General features: G+C 39.0%; 1 protein-coding gene across 1 annotated transcript in view; it reads left to right on the forward strand.

Annotated features, from left to right (window-relative positions):
- sntg2 (syntrophin, gamma 2) overlaps positions 1-20,914 on the forward strand; it is a 292,569-nt gene that overhangs the window by 243,839 nt on the left and 27,816 nt on the right. The window contains exons 14-15 of the mRNA XM_072280480.1: positions 4,509-4,580; positions 9,764-9,973. Coding sequence (XP_072136581.1) covers positions 4,509-4,580; positions 9,764-9,973 — 282 coding nt within the window. The remainder of the gene's footprint in view (positions 1-4,508; positions 4,581-9,763; positions 9,974-20,914) is intronic.

Genomic DNA, 20,914 nt, shown 5'->3' on the forward strand with positions numbered 1-20,914 from the left:
ATTGCTGGTATGTTTCAGCCTGCGAAACCTACAAGCTAAACTCCTCACAGTTCCATTTGCTTTTCCCTTTAAACTGACCAGGGTTCAGTTCCAAGCTCCCACTAAATTCTACAGGTTCACTTTAAAATTTAATGAGAACATTTTTTTGAGAATATGCAGATTTCACAAAGACGATACTTGAGGTCAGCATCCCAGTTACTGATGGTGTAAGATGACGGCTCTCCTGTTCCATGGAGTTTGTTCTTGTAGGAGCTTGCTCAATGTAGGAGCTTCCTACATTAAAACTGTGGCCGAAAGTTCTTTGTTCTGATTTCAAGGAAATATTAATTACTGCAAGCTTTGTTTTTTTTTAAATCATTTGTGCCTTGCTTACTCATTGAAAGTGACAGATATATAAACAAGATAAAACATAAAAGCTTGCATGATTTTCATAGTTTTGTTTTTCTTTAGAATCTGTGGTCGATTTGCATGTGGTTATGTGAGGAGGTTATATGCATCCCTTGTTAGATTTAAAATAATCATGTTGCTCAGTGATTCCCTGCCTCGTAAGTGTATTTGCAAATAGCATCTACCTGCATTCCAATAGTACCCAAGCTCCTTAGGTATTTTAAGAATACTGACAAGTTTAGAAATTTTGGAACAAGGAAGGAAAAGAAGTTGTGAGAGAAGAATCTATCTTCACCTTTGAAAGTCACAGTTTCATCTCAGAATCAGAATCAGGTTTATTAACACCGGTATGTGTTGTAAAATTTGTTACCTTAACAGCAGCAGTTCAATGCAATACATAATATAGAAGAAAAAATAAATAAATAAATAAATCACGGTATTCGTATACAGAATAGATTAAAATTGTGCAAAAAACAGAAGTAATATATATTAAAAAAGTGAGGTAGTGTTCAAGGGACACTATCTCATAGGATGTACAAAATCTCTGAGGAAGAGTAAATGATAAAATTTGTCAGTAAATGGGCCTCAAAGCCTTAATCTCTCAGCTAAGTGTGTGCCCATTTTACATAAATCCCACAGCTCTGATTGAAAGAATATAGGGGAGATACATGCAGCTGCTTTTAATTGTGACATAGTAACACTTAGCATCACCTGATGATCTTTAGAGTAAAATTAAAGAAGCCCATTAAATTTTCTAAGCAATGGAAGTAGCTGAGTAAAACAAGCAGGAATTGAGGGTAATGTAATATTATATTGACATGAACTAAATAAAATGGTGGTTCAAGGTCAAGGAGGCTGGAGAAATACTTCAACCTACACCTGTGTGACATGTTAAAGAATTATAAATTAGCTGTGAACAATCCAAAGCTAAAAGAAACTATGGGTGAATTCATTTTAGACCATAAGACATAGGAGCAGAATAAGGCCATTTAGCCCATTGTGTCTGCTCTGCCATTCCATCATGGCTGATTGAATATCCCTCTCAACCCCCATTCTCCTACCTTCTCTCCTTAACCTTTGACACCCTGATTATTCAAGAACCTAATCAGCCTCTAGTTTAAATATACCCAATAAGTTGTCCTCCACAATCATCTGTGGCAATGAATTCCACAGTTTCACTACCCTCTGGCTAAAGAAATTTCTCCTCTTCTCTGTTCTAAATGGACAACCCTTTATTCTGATGCTGTACCCTCTGGTTTCAGAATCCCCCAAATTCAAATCCACTGTATCTAGGCCTTTCTGTATGTAATAGGTTTCAATGAGTTTCCTCCTCATGTACCTAAACTCCATTGAGTACAGGGCCAAAGCCATTAAACACACCTCATATATTAAGACTTCCATTCCTGGAATCATTCTCACGAACCTCCTCTGGAGCCTCTTCAATGCCTGCACATCTTAGATAGGGGCCCAAAACTGCTCACGATACTCTTTGCAGCCTGACCAATGCCTTATAAAGTCTCAGAATTACATCCTGGTTTTTATATTCTAATCCTCTCAAAATGAATGCTAACATTGCATTTGCCTTCCTTACCACTGACTCAACCTGGAAGTTAATCTGTAGGGAATGCTGCATGAGGACTCTGAAGTCCCTTTGCACCTCTGGTTTTAGAATTGTCTCCCCATTTAGAAAATAGTCTACGCCTTTATTCTTTCTACCAAAGTGCATAATCATACACTTCCTTACAGTATATTGCATCCGCCACTTCTTTGCCCATTCTCCAAATATGGTCTAAGTCCTTCTGCAGACTCCATCAACACTACCTGCTCCTCCATCTATGTTCATATCATCTGCAAACTTGGCCACAAAGCCATCAACTCTGTCATCCAAATCATTAACATATAACATGAAAGCAAGCAGTCCTAACACCAAACCCTGCAGAACACCCTTAGTCACCAGCAGACAACCAGAAAAGACCCCCTTTTTTCACACATTTTGCTTCCTACAAGTCAGGCACTCTGCTATCCATGTTAACAACTTTCATGTGTGGCACCTTATCAAAGGCCTTCTGGAAATCCAAGTAAACAACATTTATTGGCTCTCCTTTGTCTATCCTGTTTGTTATTTCCTCAAATAACTCGTACTTAAATTCCTTGCACCATGTGGAAGTTTGGTGAATTGCCAAACTTAGCAAAATGTTTGCAGATATTTCGGCTCCAATTGAGAAGCCATTATCAGTGTGAACCCTTAACTGTACACTAACGATGGCTTCTTAATTGGAGCCAAAATGTCCACAAAAGTTGTGCCAAGTAGGCAATCAACCAAACTTCCAACTAGCCAACTCAAACTAACAATTTTCCACAATATTTCAAACCTTGCAACATATTGTAACTTCAGAGAGCTTTTAATTTATGTACTCCAAGAATGGCTTTGTATATCCTAGGAGATGAAAAAAAATCCAGTGAAAGCTGTTGGCACAGAGGACTGCTTAAACTGGTAGCCAAGAATGCAGGGAATATGGTTCTGTGCTATCCACAGATATAATAATGTTCTACAAGTAAAGAACAGCTTTCAAATATTTGGTCAAGAATCAAGTTACAAAGTGATGCCACCTTATTCACTATTATGACCATGGGACTATATGACTTGACCAAGGCAACTCATAATGTTGGTCTATGCCATAGGGAAAATGATCAGTTCCCTGTACTCATGGATTGATATCAGACATGAGATTGCAGGATAGTCAACTGCACCATTAAAGTACTGAGATGGATCTTTGCTACACACAGATGATCAGCAGTGTACCACAGTCACATCACATTTATTTGAGAGGTTTATGCTGTGTAACGGCATCAAACATTTGATGATATCTCTGTATCACCCTGTTTAAAGAATCCATGAAGAAGCAATGTTACTCCTGTTCCATGATGGTTGTCAATCGCTAAATGTTATGTTCAAGTACCATCCAGCTTTGCTGCTGGTATTACCTTGACAGATCTGGAGCTCCATCCTTGCTTTCACACATGCCTGAGCTTGATGCAGCTTGACAAATTAAAAACATTAACACAAACTCAAATAATATAAAAAAACATAAAGTACCTTTCTCCTAGACATAAAAATTACCATTGGAGGCACAGTGGCTGCAGATACTGGAAATTGGAACAACGGACAAGATGCTGAAGGAACTCAGTGGGCAGCATCTGTGAAGGGAAATGGAGAGGTGATGTTCCTAGTCAAGACCCTTCATCTGGTCTGATAACTTTCTTGTAGACATACAGTCACCACTATCACGATTAAACGCATATTCTGTGCCAGGTACAAGCTGGTGCAAGATCTCAGAGCAGCTCTCCTCAGGATATCTGCATGGAATTCAATCAACATCTCAATCCACCCTGGATTATTGCTGTTGAATTGTCAGTAATACTGGAATTTTCAGTGAATTCCAGCAAAATCTGCCTTAACTACACCTTTAATGCTAATTACTTTTATTGGATTTGTTCTCATGAAGAAGAGAGACATTACAATTTGTCTGATAATGTCCTAACTTTACGTACTTCATTTATTCTGCCCTTTCAGTAGTAATGTGTATTACTTAGTTTTTTTTGAACTGGTAATAATTATAAAAAAAAGTATGTAAAAGTTTAGAAACTTAGAAATGTTTGTGGCAGAACAGCAGAGGAATTTACCAGTTAATTAAATAAACTGGAAGAAACTGCACGTAAATTTTACAAGGTGTTTCTTTGGTTTTATGCTCAAGGTTGTGACTTTGAAACTGAAATATGGATATGGCTATTACTATATTAGAATCTTTCTACTTCTCACTCTTTGCTCACTTTTACAGATTGATATTGTCTGTCTGTGAAGTGACATTCTCTTGACAATTTGCTTCTGCTGTCACTGACGTGTTCTATCAGAACACTGAAGCACTCAGCATTACCTGGCAACTGGTGGTATAACGTTTCAGTAATTAATTGGAGCACAAAATGTGAATTGATATAACAAGTATAACAAATTATTTGCAAAGGCTGTGCAAAGAAGTCACCATTTTAATCACATAATGCTAATTCATCAATTTACATTGAAAAATAATTTATTATCAACAGTTTGTGTTTGATTTTTCCAGGTCAGCATTCGGGACTGGCTATGGGCTGAAAAGATTTACAACCTCTGCGAGATCCTTTGTAAAGTTCATAAGGTAATTGTCGCATGTGATGATGAAATGACATTAGCAGTCTAAAGTGCATAACAATAGTCATTATAGAAATGAACATTTACCTGAGATATTTGTGATATACTATCATAGGTTAGATATTAAATTTCAGAAAGGTGCAGAGTTTCACACAGTTGAGTTTATGCAGAATTACTGCTGAGGTACCTGGATAGTATGCTGGTTTCCAGGCAAAAGACCCATTGATAATCCAGTGATTATTGGATAGTCTGAAACTAGGAAATGCGGATGAACTCAGGGCATAGATCAACAGCTGGAATTATGATATTTTACCCATTTGTGAGACTTGGTTGCAGGAGGGGCAGGACTGGCAGCTCACTATTCTGGGTTCCGTTGTTTTAGACATGACAGAGCAGGAGGATTAAAGGAGGAGGGGTGGTGTTACTGGTCAGGGAAAATGTCACAACAGTGCTCCATCTATTGAGGTGTTATGGGTGGAACTGAGAAATAAGAAAGGTATGACCATGTTAATGGGGTTATGTTACAGACAACCCAACAGTCTGATGAATTTAGAGGAACAAATATGCAGAGAGATTGCAGACTGTTGAGGGAAACGTAAGGTTGCTATCAGAGGTGATTTTAACTTTCCAAATATTGACTGCGATTCCTATACTGTAAAAGGACCTGATGGGATAGAGTTTGTCAAATGTATTCTGGAAGGTTTCCTTAATCAGTATATAGAAATCCCAAAGAGAGAGCGTGCAATACTTGATCTGCTACTAGAGAATGACACAGAGCAAGTCACAGAAGTTTGTGTAGAACATTTTGATCTAGTGGTCATAATGTCATTAGTTTCAAAGTAAGTATGCAAAAAGATAGGTCTGGTCTGCGGGTTGAGATTCTAATTTAGAGAAAGGCCAATTTTGCTGCTATCAGAAAGGATCTGGCAAGTGTGGAATGGGCCAGGCTGTTTTCTGGCAAAGGTGTATTTGGAAAGGGGGAGGCCTTCAAAAGTGAAATTTTGAGAGTACAGAGCTTGTATGTGCCTGTCAGAATCAAAGGTAAATATAACAAGTGTAGGGAACCTTGGTTTTCAAGAGACATTGAAGCCCTGGTTAAGAGAAAAAAAAGGAGATGCATAACAGTTATAGGCAGGTAGGAACAAATGAGGTGCTTATGGAGATAAGACATGCCAGAGAAAACAGGAGGGCTAAAAGAAGGCATGAAGTAGCCCTAGCAGTCAAAGTGAAGGAGAGTGGTAAGGGATTCCACAAGTATGTTAAGGGCAAAGGATTGCAGGGACACAGTTGCTCCTCTGGAAGATCAGAATGATAATCCACGTGTTTGGGCCAAAGCAGATGGGGAAAAACTTAAATAAATGTTTTGCATCTGCATTTACTCAGGAAATGGGCATAGTCTATGGAAATGAGGCAAAGTGGCACTCAGTTCATGGACCCTATACAGATGAGGGAGGAGGCAGTGTTTGCTGTCCTGAGGCAGAATGAGTGGTTAAACCCCAGAACCCGACAAAGTGTTCCTTCAGACCCTATAGAATGCAAGTGCAGGAACTTCTGGGGCTCTAGCAGAGAAATTAGCGGCAGGAGAGGAATCAAGGGTTTCGAGGATAGCTAATGTTGTTGCACTGTTTAAGAAAGACTCGAAACATAAACCAGGAAATTACAGTCTGATGAGTCTGACATCAGTGGTGGGGAAGTTGTTGGAAAGTATTCTAAGGGACTGGATATATAAGTATTTGGATAGACATGGACTCATTAAGAATGGTCAGCATGGCTTCGTGCATGGTAGATCATGTCTAACCAAACTTATGGAGTTTTCTGAGGAATTTACCAGGAAAGATGATAAAAGCAAAGCAGTGGATGTTGTCTACATGGACTTTAGCAAGGCAGTTGACAAGGTCCTACATGGGAGGTTGGTCAAAAAGGTTTAGTCACTCGGCTTTCAAGATGAGGTGGTAAATTGGATCAGTCAATGGCTTTGCAGGAGAGTGGTAGTAGATGGTTGCCTCTCTTACTGGAGGCCTGTGACTGGTGGAGTGCTGCAGGAATCAGTGATGGGCACATTGTTGTTTGTTATCTCTGTCAACGATGTGGATGATAATGTGGTTAACATGATAAGCAAATTTGCAGTTGGCACCAAGATTGAGGGTGTAACTGACAGTAAGGAAGACTATCATGGCTTGCAGAGGGATATGAATCAGGTGGAAAAATGGGCTGAAAAATAGCAGATGGAATTTAATGCGGACAAGTGCGAGGTCTTGCACTTTGGTAAGACAATACATGCGTAGGTCTTAAACAGAGAATGGTAGGGCACCGTGGTAGAACAAATGGATCTGGGAATACAAGTCCATAATTTATTGCAAGTGTTATCACAGGTAGATGGGGTTATAAAGAAAGCTTTTGGCACATTGGCCTTCATAAATCAATGTATTTAGTACAGGAGATGGAATGTTATGTTGAAGTTGCCTAAGATGCTGGTAAGGCCTAATTTGGAGTATTGTGTGTAACTTTGATCACCTATCTACTGGAAAGATGTAAATAAGGTTGCAGAGAAAATTTACAAGGATGTTGCTGGATCTGGAGGACTTGAGTTAAAAGAAAAGATTGAATAGGTTAGGACTTCATTCCTTAGAACGTAGAAAATTGAGAGGAGATTTGATAGAGGTACACAAAATTATGAGGGATATAGACAGAGTAAAGGCAAGCAGGCTTTTTCCACAGGGTTGGATGGGACGACAACCAGAGATCATGGATTAAGGGTGAAGGGTGAAAGTTTAAGGGGAATATATTGCGGCAAACTTCTTCACTCAGAGGGTTGTGAGAGTGTGGAATTAGCTGCCAGCACAAGTGGTGCATGTCAGCTCAATGTTTAAGTGAAGTTTGGATAGGTTCATGGATAGTAGGGGTATGGAAAGATATAGTGCCAGTGTAGGTTGATGGGAGTAGGCATTGATTATTAAATGGTTTTGGCATGGACTAGATGGGCTGAAGGCCCATTTCTGTGCTGTACTTTTCTATAACTATGGCTTAGGCTTAAGGAGATAAGTGAAAGATTTAAAAGGGACTTGAGGAGAAATTCCTTCACACAGAGTGTAATGCATATATGGAATGAGCTGCAGAGGAAGTGGTCGAGGTAGCTTTATAACTACATTTAAAAGACATTTGGATAAGAACATGGATAGAATGATACAGAGGGATAAAGACTCAACATGGGTAAATGGGATAGCTTGCCATGGCCAGCATTGACAAGTTAACCATTGGCTCTGTTTCCATGTTCTTTCCCTCTATGATTTTATTTTTATTAGTGGCATAGATCTACATGAGATTTTTTTCACTTCAAACTGAGACAACCTCAAAATTAGGCAGAATCAGTATTTACCCACTGAATACATTTCCTCTGTACAGGTATCACGTTGCTATCACTGTTTTCATGCCCATTCTCTGGTCTAACAAATTGCTACCTTGTAGGAACTAACATGGTAAATTTGGAACAATAAGTTGCTCTACCTGCCTTTATTTGATGGCAGACTTTGTTCCAGCAATCAAATCTTCATTAACACAAGATTCTGCAGATGCTGAAAAATCCAGAGCAACAGACACACACAATGCTGGAGGAAATCAACAGGGCAGGCCCCATCTATGGAAAAGAATGAACAGTCAATGATTCAGGCTGACCCTTTATCAGGTCCTGATGAAGGGTCTCTGCCCAAAATATTGAGTGTTTTTTTTTTCTTCTCTATTGATACCACCTGATCTGCTGTGTCTCTCCAACGTTTTGAATACGTTACATCAAATTATCACTATTACATCAGACCAAACGACATAAGACATAGGAGCAGAATTAGGCCAAAGAAATTTTTCCTCATCTCTGTTCTAAATTGACATCCCTCATTTCTGATGCTGTGCCCTCTGGTCCTAGACTTACTCACTAAAGGAAACATCAACTCTATCTAGTCCTTTCAATATTCAATAGGTTTCAATGAGATCCCCCCTCATCCTTCCCTCTCCAGGTTTCACCTATTACCTGGTGTTTCTCTCTCTCACCCGCCACCACCTTTTAAATCTACTCCTCAGCTTTTTTTCTCAGTCCTGCTGTAGAGTTTTGGTCTGAAATGTTGACTGTACTTTTTTTCATAGATGCTGCCTGGCCTGCTGAGTTGCTCCAGCATTTTGTGTGTGCTGCTCAGATCTCTAACGAATACAGATTTTCTCTTGTTTATTATGTGTTTCTTTTTCAGATCTACTTTTGCTCCATATCTTATTGTGCTTTTACTTATTTATACTTTATATATGACATTCACAATATTGGATACCTGTTTCATTTTAGGATAATTTTGTAAGGTTATTATGGATAACAAATGCTATAGAAAACCTACAGCACAATACAGGCCTTTTGGCCCACTATGCTGTGCCAAACATGTATATAAATTACCTCGGGTTACCCACAGCCCTCTATTTTTCTATCTCCATCTGCCTATCCAGGAGCCTCTTAAAAGACCCTCTAGTATCTGCCTCCACCACTGTCGCCGGCAGCACATTCCACACACTCACTACTCTCTGTGTAAAAAACTTACCCCTGACATCTGCTCTGTACCTACTTCCAAGCACCTTAAAACTGTGTCCTCTCGTGTTAGCCATTTCAGCCCTGAGAAAAAGCCTCTGACTATCCACACAATCAATACCTTTCATTATCTTATCCACCTCTATCAGGTCACCTCTCATCCTTCGTCGCTCCAAGGAGAAAAGGTCAAGTATTTTTCTTTCTTTCAGTATGGATGACATAAATTTTACATTAATGAAGAATTGACTACTTGCAATAATCAATCTAATGAACCTGTTTTAAACACTTGATAAATTAACTCAATATAATATTATAACATAAAAAGTTCTTCATATATAAAATAAATTTGTGTGCCATATTTGTTTCTTTAATTTTCCTTCTTAAAATAGTGCCCCTTGTTCTAAGTATGCAGCATAAATTCAGAGCCACATCAATTGTATTCTTAAGGTAAAGTGCAGTGTCTGCTTGAAACGACGGACTTCTTCAATGCATTTCTGATGCTATAGTTTTCTTAAACACCTTTCCTCTTCATCTTGGATGACAGCAATGGTTGGTTAAAATACTTTATGTAGTGTTATCTGCCTGTAAGAATTAAATGGCTCAAAGATAATCTACTGCAGAATATTTTACAGCTCTGGCTTGATGATGAATGCTGGCTGCAAGCAAACTTATATTTAGGTCTTCATCAGGACTTTGAGCTTCAAAACCTGAGGCCGTATGGTTTCAGTATCCTGGCTGGCCAAGGCGAGAACCATTATTTCTGTGTAGAGACGGGGAGTGAGCTTGCAGTATGGGAGAAAACCTTCCAGAGAGCAGTTTTCATGGATGTGCAGAGAACAGGGGTAAGTGAAACTGACTGATTCTTTGTATGTTGTGTACTTATATTGTCGAATTAGCTTGCAATGAGGAGTGTATGGATACCTTATAACATTTATTTTTCAGATGTTCAACTTGCATGGTGGTGGTCAACATACAATGTTGAAGTCAATTTCAACTGCACTTGTACATCATATTACTGCAATATCATTGATTTGTGAATATCAATTTCTGGCCATATGTACTTTTGCATTTGAGTCTGATCTGTGCACATTATCAATAATAATGCAGTATCTGGGAAATGAATATTTCATAGTGTAACTATAAAAATATTGAGCAACCAAGCTTAGAGAAAACAATTACCTACATGACAATGGGTGTACACGTATTATTAATTCTGGTGATTCCAACAGGGAGTAATTTCACAAAGCTACTGAATCATTTTCACATTAATTAATCACAGTATGAAATTCTGTCTTTTGTTCATCTTGGATATAGTAATGTTGTTTCATTGATTTAAATCATTTAAATGCATTTTGGCTTAGCACAATGTTTACCTGGTATACAGAATCTGAAATCACTCTCACAGATCGGCCGCACAGTGGTGCAGCTGGTATAGCTGATATGAGTCTCAAAATGCCGGAGACCCAGGTTAATTCTGGATGTTGGATGTTGGATGTTGTCTGAATGGAGTATGCGTGTTTCAGTAGTGACTGCATGGGTTTCCTCCAGGTACTTTGGCTTCCTTCCACAACGCAGAGACATCTGCCTTGGTAGGTTGCTTGACCTTACTGTAGGTGAATGGTAGAACCTGGGGGACAATAAAATGGGATTTGAAGAAGTGTAAATTGTTGTTTGATGGGTGGTGAGAACTCAATGGGCTGAAAAGTCTATTTCCATACTCATTCACGAGATCAACAGAAACATACAGTTATGATTTTGAATCTGTCTCCACGCTCTTGCACTAAATTCATCCATTGTCTCCCAATGTGTGCTAAATGCATATAAACTATCTGAATGAACAGAATGATCAAAAGAGATTAATAACAGTTTAAAGAAAGCTGAGGTTTATTTTTCTGCTTTTCAAGCTTCATTAATTTGATACCTTACCAAAAATGAAATCTTAAAACTGTTTTCCATTACGGTCTTCCTGTTTTGCACATTCTCTGGATGATAGCACTTAGCAGCTCACACCGTTTCCCATTGCTGTCAATTACTGTGAACTTAAGGTATATTACATTTTGTGAAAATGATTAAGAAGCATATCATGTGTTGGCCTTCATTAGCTGAGGGATTGAGTTCAAGAGCCATGAGGCAATATTGGAGCTCTGTAAAACACTGGTTAGACCACAATTGGAGTATTGTGTTCAGCTCTGGTTGCTTCATTATGGGAAGGATGTGGAAGATTTAGAGAGAGTGCAGAGGAGACTCATCAGAATACTGTCTGAATTAGAGAGCATGTCTTATGAGGAAGGACTGAACAACCTAGGGCTATTCTCGTTGGAGTGAAGGAGGGTAAGAAGTGACTTGATAGAGGTGTGCAAGATGATAAGAGGCATAGATTGAGTGGACAGCCAGAGACTCTTTGTAAGAGCAAAAATGACTTATACAAGGGTGCATAATTTTATGGTGATTGGAGGAAAGTTTAAGTAGGATGTCAGAGGTACATTATTTTTACACAGTCTGGTGGGTGCATAGTCTGGGATGGTGGTAGAAGCAGGTATCTTAGAGGCATTTAAGAAACTCTTAGATAGGCACATGGATGATAGAAAAACAGAGGGCTATATGAGAGGGAAATGGAGAGCAAATGAGAACAATTAAGAAAGTGTTTCTTTTCCCTCATTTAAAATAAATCACTTGGCATAAACGAACATTCTGTGATTGTATGGAATTTCTGACTAAAACTATTCCCAAGAGGCTTAAAACAATGTTGTTCGACAGTGGCTTGAGCAGAGATTTATTAAAGCAATCCATCTTTGGTATAAATGTTTAGTCTGAGGTATTTTCCTTTAGGGTAAAAATTGGTTTCAATAAGGAAAGCGATATTAAAAGAGTGCAATTTGTGGCTTGAATATATTAATTGAAAGTCACTTTGTTACTGCAACATTAAACCAGTAAAAATTGTGTAACTGCAGCCTTTAATTTTGTTAAGCAACATTTAACCAACACTATTCCCATACTGCTATTTCAATGTCCATCCACTACTTAACAGACATCCAGAACCTTGACATTTACTGAGACTAAATCCTTCAAATTGTGATCTATTTTCATATGGCGTTAGCCTACAGAAGCATTGTATGTTTCAAGGCAAATGTCCCTTTAGTTTCCAATGTTAGTGTGTTTGTTCATCCTCAGCTTTGCTGAGAAGGTCAGTGGTGAGAATACTAAAAGTGCATTGCAAACATTCAAAAGAAAATATCTGCCTGCTGCTATATTCTCATGAAAATATTTTGGTACAATTGTACAAAGTTGAATTTGGATGATATGAACAACAATTTGGTTTTGTTTTGTATCTTTCCTAAAGTAAAATATTCCAACGTGTTTCTCTGAAGCATTTAGTTTTAAACAGCTCTGACAGAATGCTGATTATTTTAGTAATTATGTTAAACTGACGTAGGCCAGCTATCTCTGAAAACATGATTTCCTGCTGCACTCTGGTATCATTAGAAATGACTATAACTACACAGCCTGTCCATAACATCATATCATAAATTTCTGTCTTGCAATTCCTCAAATCTGTTACATTTACATTATATCATGTTCTGTGTCACTCCTACAACTGTAGTTCTAGATTGCTTTGCATCAACATTAAAGATGTGAGGTGAAAGCACTGAAATGGTCTTTGATCACTTATGTTAACCTCACAAGATACTCACACAATACAGGTGGCACTAAAATGCAGGTCCTTTGACTTTGCATTACTGCTACGCTAATGTCGTATCTGTATTGTGTGTTGACCTTGGAACTGTCTCCATAGAGTGAGATTTCCTATTTCATTCTTCTGTCATATGTAACACAAGCAGGGCTGTGTTTCTACCCTCTAGATCATTTAGCATCTAAACTTGACTAATGAATATTCAAAGCAGCACACACAAAATGCTGGAGGAACTCAACAGGTCAGGCTTTTTACTCCTTTCCATGGAAAAACTCTTCCCTCTCAGTCCTGAAGAAGCTTCTCAGCCCAAAGCATCGAATGTTTACTCTTTTCCATGGAAAAATTCTGGCTGGCCTGGTAAATCCCTCCAGCATATTTTTGCGCCTTGCTTTGGATTTACAACATCTGCAGATTTTCCCATGTTAATGAATATTCAAGTTTGTCTCCATAATTCTGAAAGTTAGAAATATTTAAATTCAATGTTAACATGTTACCAAAGAGCTTTCAAGCATAAACGCCAAGGAATGATAGAGCAGGCAAGTAAACAAAGCAAAAGACATCAATTGCAGATAAACGAAATTCTATGTTTTACATAATTATGCCTATAGACTTCTGCAAAAACATCTTGTTTAACTGCTTTTATGACTGTTTGCAGTGAAAGATTAGTTCAAGTTGATGACTTGCAAAATCGATGTACATAACACAGAAGCTATATTTTCCCCATATTAGCATGGCTAATGTTACAGTCAACTGTAGAATCATGATTCATAGACCACATTAAATACAAATCATGTTCTTTCTCAGCATATCATGTACCTATGGTAATAAATTAGTTCAATTAAGAAAAGAAATTGCTTGTGGCATTAAGGTGGAATGGTGCATATCAGTAGCTTTGTCTCCTTCCTGCAATCATTCTTTTGGGATTTTTATCTGTGTTAGAAGTTCAATCTGTTTGTCAGCATTAATTTTCCTTCCCTATCACACTGCATGTCGAGGTGCCTAATACATGTGGCTCACTCAAAATGAGGGAATTTCATTATTTACTTGATGTGTGATATATGGTTCAATCAATTATCTTTCATTCAGGTGGTGCCTTTGAGTGTTATTCAATCAAGAGATCAGAATTAAAAGTAGAAAATGCCTGAAAAATGAAACATGTTAGGAACATGTGTTCGAAAGTATTCATAACAAAAATACAGACTTGGTTTAACCATTTATTTTGTTCAAACATAAACATTTGGAGGTTACAGTTGCCTGTGTTAAAGTAAGAGCACATTGTTAGGGTATTTAGCATCTTGTTCCTTTGTGGCCTGACATTTTTGTTCTGATAATCTAACCTAGTTGAGAGAATTCACAGTGGGATACCTTATCTTTCCTTAAAACTCAGCCACGTTTTTCAGCATCAGTACTTTTGTTAAAGTAAAGAAAACACATTTTTACCAGGACCCACAATCTAAGATTATAATTCAAATACAATAAGAAAAAATCTATATTTTGCAACCTAATTTAAGTATTTAACAAAAAGATTGAAACATACACAACACGCTGGAGGAACTCAGCAGGTCAGGCCGCATCCTGATGAAGGGTTCCGGCCCGAAACTTCGACCGATCTTTTCCACGGATGCTACCCGACCTGCTGAGTTCCTCCAGCATGTTGTGAGTGTTACTTTGACCCCAGCATCTGCAGATTATTTTGTGTTTAAGATTGAAACATAGCAATGAAGTACAATAACCATTGCAATTAAAGTAAGAACAAAAGAGGCAGGAAACAGAAAATAAGTAAATTAAACATCCAAACTCTAAATGTCAAACAGAGTTGGAAAGGAATGTAAAGCAGACACATTATGGGTTGGAATATAATCTCAAACCCTTTGAAATCAAATTGAGAGATATTAGATAAGTGCAGGAAAATAGTCATTGGCAGTTCATCCAGGAGAAGGAAAACACTGATTTCAAACCTCCACCACCTTGCAGCCACACCCACTCATGGGAAAGTCTTTGAGAGCAAACCCCGAGGAAAGATCTGGAACTGGAATCCTTAAGCAGTCCTATGTTGAGTTCAATGCTGACTGACAACTCCAGCAACATCTCTGGTCCCAAACTATATCGTTCTCTGCCATTCCTTTGGATTCATCAGCTGTGTGGAGAGCCCGCTGCATGGGCAGTTTTGCATATTGTACTGCGCTGGCTTGTATATTGGCTGGCATATCAACTGATGGCACTGTATAGCCAGGACAGAACATCCATGGTAGGCCCTGACCAATGGAGGGGCCTCAGAAATACGCCATTTCACCTTGTACCATACCCAAACTGTGTGAGCAAACCTCTTGTTTCAGTTAGCTGTAGTTTGCTTTAAGAAAAACTGCAGTGTTTCTCTGACAGCTATTGACACACTTTTGATGCATTGCCATGTATTCAATTTTAATGTCCTGTTCTAACTGTCAAAAGCTTCCACACCAAATCAGCATTATTTACACAACTGTTATTGGCACAACTGGCAGGTGAGTTTACAGTCATTTGTAATCTCTCCCTCTCCCAGTGTAGAGTGCCCTCCTGCTTCAAAACATCCTCTATTGTCTCAAAAGTCCAAGGTAACAGGTCTGAACGACTCACTCACCTCAATAATATGCAAGTACTTTGGGAGGCTGCTCAAGGAATACATCTGCAGCATCCTACCACCCACACTGGACCCCCTACAATTCGCTTACCAACGCAACCAATCGACAGATGACGCAATAGCCACAGTTCTACACACTGTTCTTACACACTCGGAGAAGAAAGACGCTTATGTGAGAATGCTCTTCTTGGACTCCAGTTCAGCATTCAGTACTGTAATGCCCTCCAGGCTCGGCAAAAAGCTTAGAGACCTTGGCCTTCACCCTGATTTGTGCAGCTGGATCCTGGACTTCCTGTCAAATCAGGAGGGAAGGAGAAGATGGCGGCGCAACACAGCACGCGTGGCCGCTCCGAAATGATATCGTATTTGTAAGTAGGATGCCATGCACAATCCTGATTTGATGGAGGCAGATGTGAGAAACCCAGAGGAACATCTGGAGAAACTTCTGAAATGCCCACTTCGCTGCCGCTGCTACTGTGTGATCGAGAATCTCCAGAGGGGAAGGCCCCAAATCCTTGGCTTTGCCTATTGCCTGTTGCCGGGGCCGTGGTTAAAGTGCTCGGGAGATGGTGCTCGGTATCGGAGGGCTGGTCGGAGGCTCGAAGTTTTCGGATGGACTCAAGAGTCGGCTGTGGTCAAGTGCTTCCAGGGTGCTGCATCGACAAGTGTGGCTCTGGAAGTTCATGGCAGGGAGAGTTTTTCTTCCTTCTCCATCTGCGAGAGATAATGGTACTTTCGAGGGACTTTGAGACTTTTTTTTACTGTGCCCATGGTCTGTTCTTATCAAATTATGGTATTGCTTTGCACTGTTGTAACTATATGTTATAATTATGTGGTCTTCATCAGTTTTTCAGTCTTGTTTGTCTTGTGTTTCTGTGATATCATTCTGGAGGAACATTGTATCATTTCTTAATGCATGCATCACTAAATGACAATAAAAGAGGACTGTGTCCTCACAATCTAAATCATTGGCAAGTGGTAAGAGTGGACTCCCTCACCTCTGCCCCTCTGACCCTCAACACTGGTGCCCCTCAGGGCTGTGTCCTAAGCCCCATTCTTTACTCTCTGTACACTCATAACTGTGTTGCCACCGAAAGCTCCAATCTGCTAATTAAATTTGCTGACGATACTACATTGATCGACCTTATCGCAAACAATAACAAGGCAGCCTACAGAGAGTTAGTCATCACCCTGACACAGTGGTGTCAAGAAAACAACCTCTCCCTCAATGGCGCAAAAACAAAGGAGCTGGTTGTGAACTCCAGGAGGAATGGAGACAGGCTAACCCCGATGGAGATCAATGAACCTGGGGTTGAGAGGGTGAACAGCTTTATGTTCCACAGCATAAACATCACGAGGATCTCACGTGATCTGTACATAATGTCTGTGTACTGAACTTTTTCACCTCAGATGGTTGAAGGAGTTTGGTATGAGTCCCCAGATCCTAAGGACTTTCTACAAAGGCACAATTGAGAGCACTCTGACTGGTTGCATCACTGCCTGGTATGGGAACTGTACTTCCCTCAATTGTAGGACTCTGCAGAGAGTGGTGCGAACAGCCCAGCGCATTCGTAGATGTGAACTTCACACTATTCAGGACATTTACAGAGACAGGTGCATAAAAAAGGCCCAAAGGATCATTGGGGGCTCAAGTCACCTCAACCACGAACTGTTCCAGCTGCTACCATCTGGGAAACGGTATCGCAGCATAAAAGCCAGGACCAACAGTCTCCAGGACAGCTTCTTCCACCAGGCCATCAGACCGATTAACTCACGTTGATATAATTTGTCTGTCCTATTGTACATAGTATTCATTACAAATTACTATAAATTGCACATTTAGACAGAAACATAACGTAAATATTTTTATTCCTCATGTATGTGAAGGATGTAAGAAATTCACTTCAGTACAATGCAATACAATATTGTGGGGCTATTATTGCACCTGTAAAAAAAGAAGCCTGTGAAACCGATTTATTATCAGAACAAAAAAATGGCCCACCTTTCCTAGGTTTCTAGCAAAAATGATAAATACGCTGCATTTTTATTGAGCACCATTTAATAATTACTTTCAAATACTTTGAAATTTATATCTAGAGTTTACTGGACCGTAGCCAATTCTGACTTTAGAAACATGAGGACAGTACCAACAGAGACATTGGTAAAAGGTGACAAAATTTTAGCGTGATGAAATCAAATATTATGTCAGTTTTAGAAATGTTTTTCATTTGGCTTCTTTTATGTGATTGTGGATAGCATTAGTGGAGTTGATGGGCATCATATGAAAGCTATCTTATGCTATTCTACTTCAAATTTTAACCAATACCAGACAGTGTGTAAAAGCCTGCCATAATGATTGATCCAGAAATCAAGTAGATACTGTATGATTCAAGATGCACATCATTGGAAACCTCAGTGAGCATCAGGCCCATCAATGATTATCAAATTAGTTATTACTGTGCGGTTGCCTATCCTTGTTTTGTGTCTTGTCTCTGATCTGCAGTGATTCAATCTACCATTCACAGTGCAAAAGTAGCATGCAATCTATATTCTCACAGGAGTGTATAGTTTCAATACCATCTGTGTTTCAGCATTTGGCTTGGTGCTAATAGGCTGATAATTGTCTGAGCTTGATGGCCAAACTTCAAGCTATGGTCTTATCTATTGATGAATGGACATTACACTCAACAATGTCAGGACAAAGATTCTTCACCAACCTTCCCCTCCTGTCAAAACCACTCTCCAACAAAAGAAAAATCATAACAAAACCCTGGGAAGCACAGAATATTTTTGCATCTCTCAGGAGCCTCCGCTCAGTGAATGCAGACATTGATGATGGAATTCACCACCACTTGCAATGCAGAAGCACAGTCTTGACTGATTGAAAAGAAAGGATATTTGAAGGACAAGATCTCAACCCTTGCATAAGACTCCTGGCAGCAGTTATCCCTGCCCAGCCGAGGTCCTGACGTACGTACAGCAGGCACCACAAAGCACTAGAAGAATACCAACAATGATATTTCTACAAAAGCCTCCAAGTCCACCGGAAAGCTAGGTGAATCCTCTGCCAAGGCAACATCTCCAGGACTTGATTAGCATCTTTGAGCAGCTGACCTAGTTTGTGTGCCTGACACCAAACTCCTGAATCTGACTCCCTACCTTCAGCTCTGTCAAGGTAAGAGTTAACTGGACAAACTGAAGAAAGAGTTCAAAGTCATGTTGAAAGCTCTATGAAGGAATACAGCATCCCTACCAACTCCTGTAAATCCCTGACGTATTTCCATTCAAAGTGGAGATGGAACATTTATGATGGCATTGAGAATCTTGAGTAATTCCATCAGAGTCCTGAGTGAAGAATGGTAGCAGCACACAACCGCAGAAATTATCCACCCATAAGGCACCTCCTGGCCCAGCTACAGAAGAGTCTGAGTCTCACTGGTCTCAATAGTTACTCCAACCTTAAATCCGAGCCGGAAGCAACTTATCCCCAATCCCATGGGAACCTTAGAAGAAGCTGCTAATTAGGAAAGAAGTCAGGCTGAGGAGGCAAAGAAAAGATTACATTGTTGGAAAATACTAAGTTCAAACTAAAACTTAAGCTGAAGTAAGCTACATACAGCCAAATTGAATTGGATGGAGAACAAAATAAGTGGGACAATTCAGCAGCTGATGAGCAGAGATTTGTCCTAAGAGAGAGAGTGGTAGATGATGGGAGTGGTAATGCATCCCTCACACACCCGGGACAGCAGAGCTGCTTGGTCAAGTCTCTTGCAAAATAGATAGTCATGAAGATTCTGAATGCATACTGAGACAGCTGAAAATTTCTTGAAAACATTCAAGAGCATAATATTCAATTACAAAATATTAAGTATTAAGTAAATTGACTTCATGATATAATGCAACAGAGTCATGACACCATTTTGGAAGTGGCCAGCATCTTGACTCGTGCCCCTTATATCTGTGACATGCTCATCCCATGACCACAGGGAACTAGTGTTCTGTTGGAAAACATAGTACCACAAAAGATTCAATAACTTCAATCAAGTCTGCTCAAGTAGAACTGGACCTTAGTATTAACTGACCTTGGAACCTACTTAAGAATCTGTCATAGCTGATTACAGTACTCCATTACCAGTCCTCCATCAATTTGTTTTCTTTCCACCATTCATGGACAAAAGAATGCATGAGATGTCAGCAGAAAGGAGAGTCTGGCCTGCGGGTAAGGAGCTTTCACTTGTACCACCTAAAAATATGGGAAACCATAGATTAAAACTTCCCTTATAGAATGACAGATTTAGTTTATGTAATTATCCTCCAACCAACTGGAAGCACAAATCAATATTGTAAGGTAAATGTAAGTTTTCCATTTACACCCTAATGAAAGTGCTAGAAATAGAGGCAGGGACCAGTAGATAACATAGAATCTTTCCCAGCTTTTCTTCTTGCAGTTTCCGATGAAGCCTAGGTGGTACACCAGCACTAGAAATAGGGGTGATAAATTTTTACCTGCTTATCAAGTTGAAATGGTTGAATTAATGTCTTCTCCAAACACTTTTTAAAACATATTAACCTGCAATAGGCAATCCTTTAAGTAAGCTCAGTTTGTGCTAGAGTGAATAAAATTATTCAATATAATCCAATTTGGAAAAAAAAATAATTGATTTATAAAACAGTTTTTGTAGACCAGTCTTGAGGTAAATACTCGATAAGAAATTCTCTTTGAAAAAACAATGTCTCAAAATTTTCTACTTGAAGAATAACATAAATATTCTACAAAAATTAAGTAATCAGATGATAGATATGCATTCAATGTATCAAAACTAAGAAAAGTTAGAAATGACAGTTGTTTTAAGTTAGATGGATAGAGGAAATAAAGGAAATGTCAGTGATAAGCTGAAGACCATGAGAGATAATAATGCAAATGGTGGAATTGAATGAGAGAGGAAAGTGTAGGCTTATTCATTATAAATGATCAGTCCAGAGATGATGTAAATAGAAAGAGATGAATGATGATAGAGAAGAGAGTGAAAAATAAAGGCAAGACTGGGCAGTACTTGACATTTAGTTGCTGGAAATCTGTAATTAAAAAAAATGCTAGAAGTAGGTCAGGCAGTATCCACAGACAGAGGAAAGTTGAGATACTGTTTAAAATTCATGACATATAAAGAATAGTCCTGAGATATAAACTGGAAATGCTAGTTATTGCTAAATTTAATGTTGAGGCCCAGGGACCGATCTGTGCCTTGTCAAAAGATGAGAAGCTGTTCATCCAGCTGACAATGGACCTTTTTGTAACAATATAACAGAGCAAGGACAGGACATCAGAGTATGAATAGGGATCGAGAATTAATATGTAACACATGCCCAAGAATAAAGCTGGCATGAAGTTATGAGGCTTTTTGCATGACCTTCGGCTTTCCTGACGATTTTACAGTCAGTTAGACACTTTCAAATTCTGGTCATGATTGTAATCTA

The sequence above is a fragment of the Mobula birostris genome, chromosome 2, assembly GCF_030028105.1.
Source record: "Mobula birostris isolate sMobBir1 chromosome 2, sMobBir1.hap1, whole genome shotgun sequence".
Lineage (NCBI taxonomy): Eukaryota > Metazoa > Chordata > Chondrichthyes > Myliobatiformes > Myliobatidae > Mobula > Mobula birostris.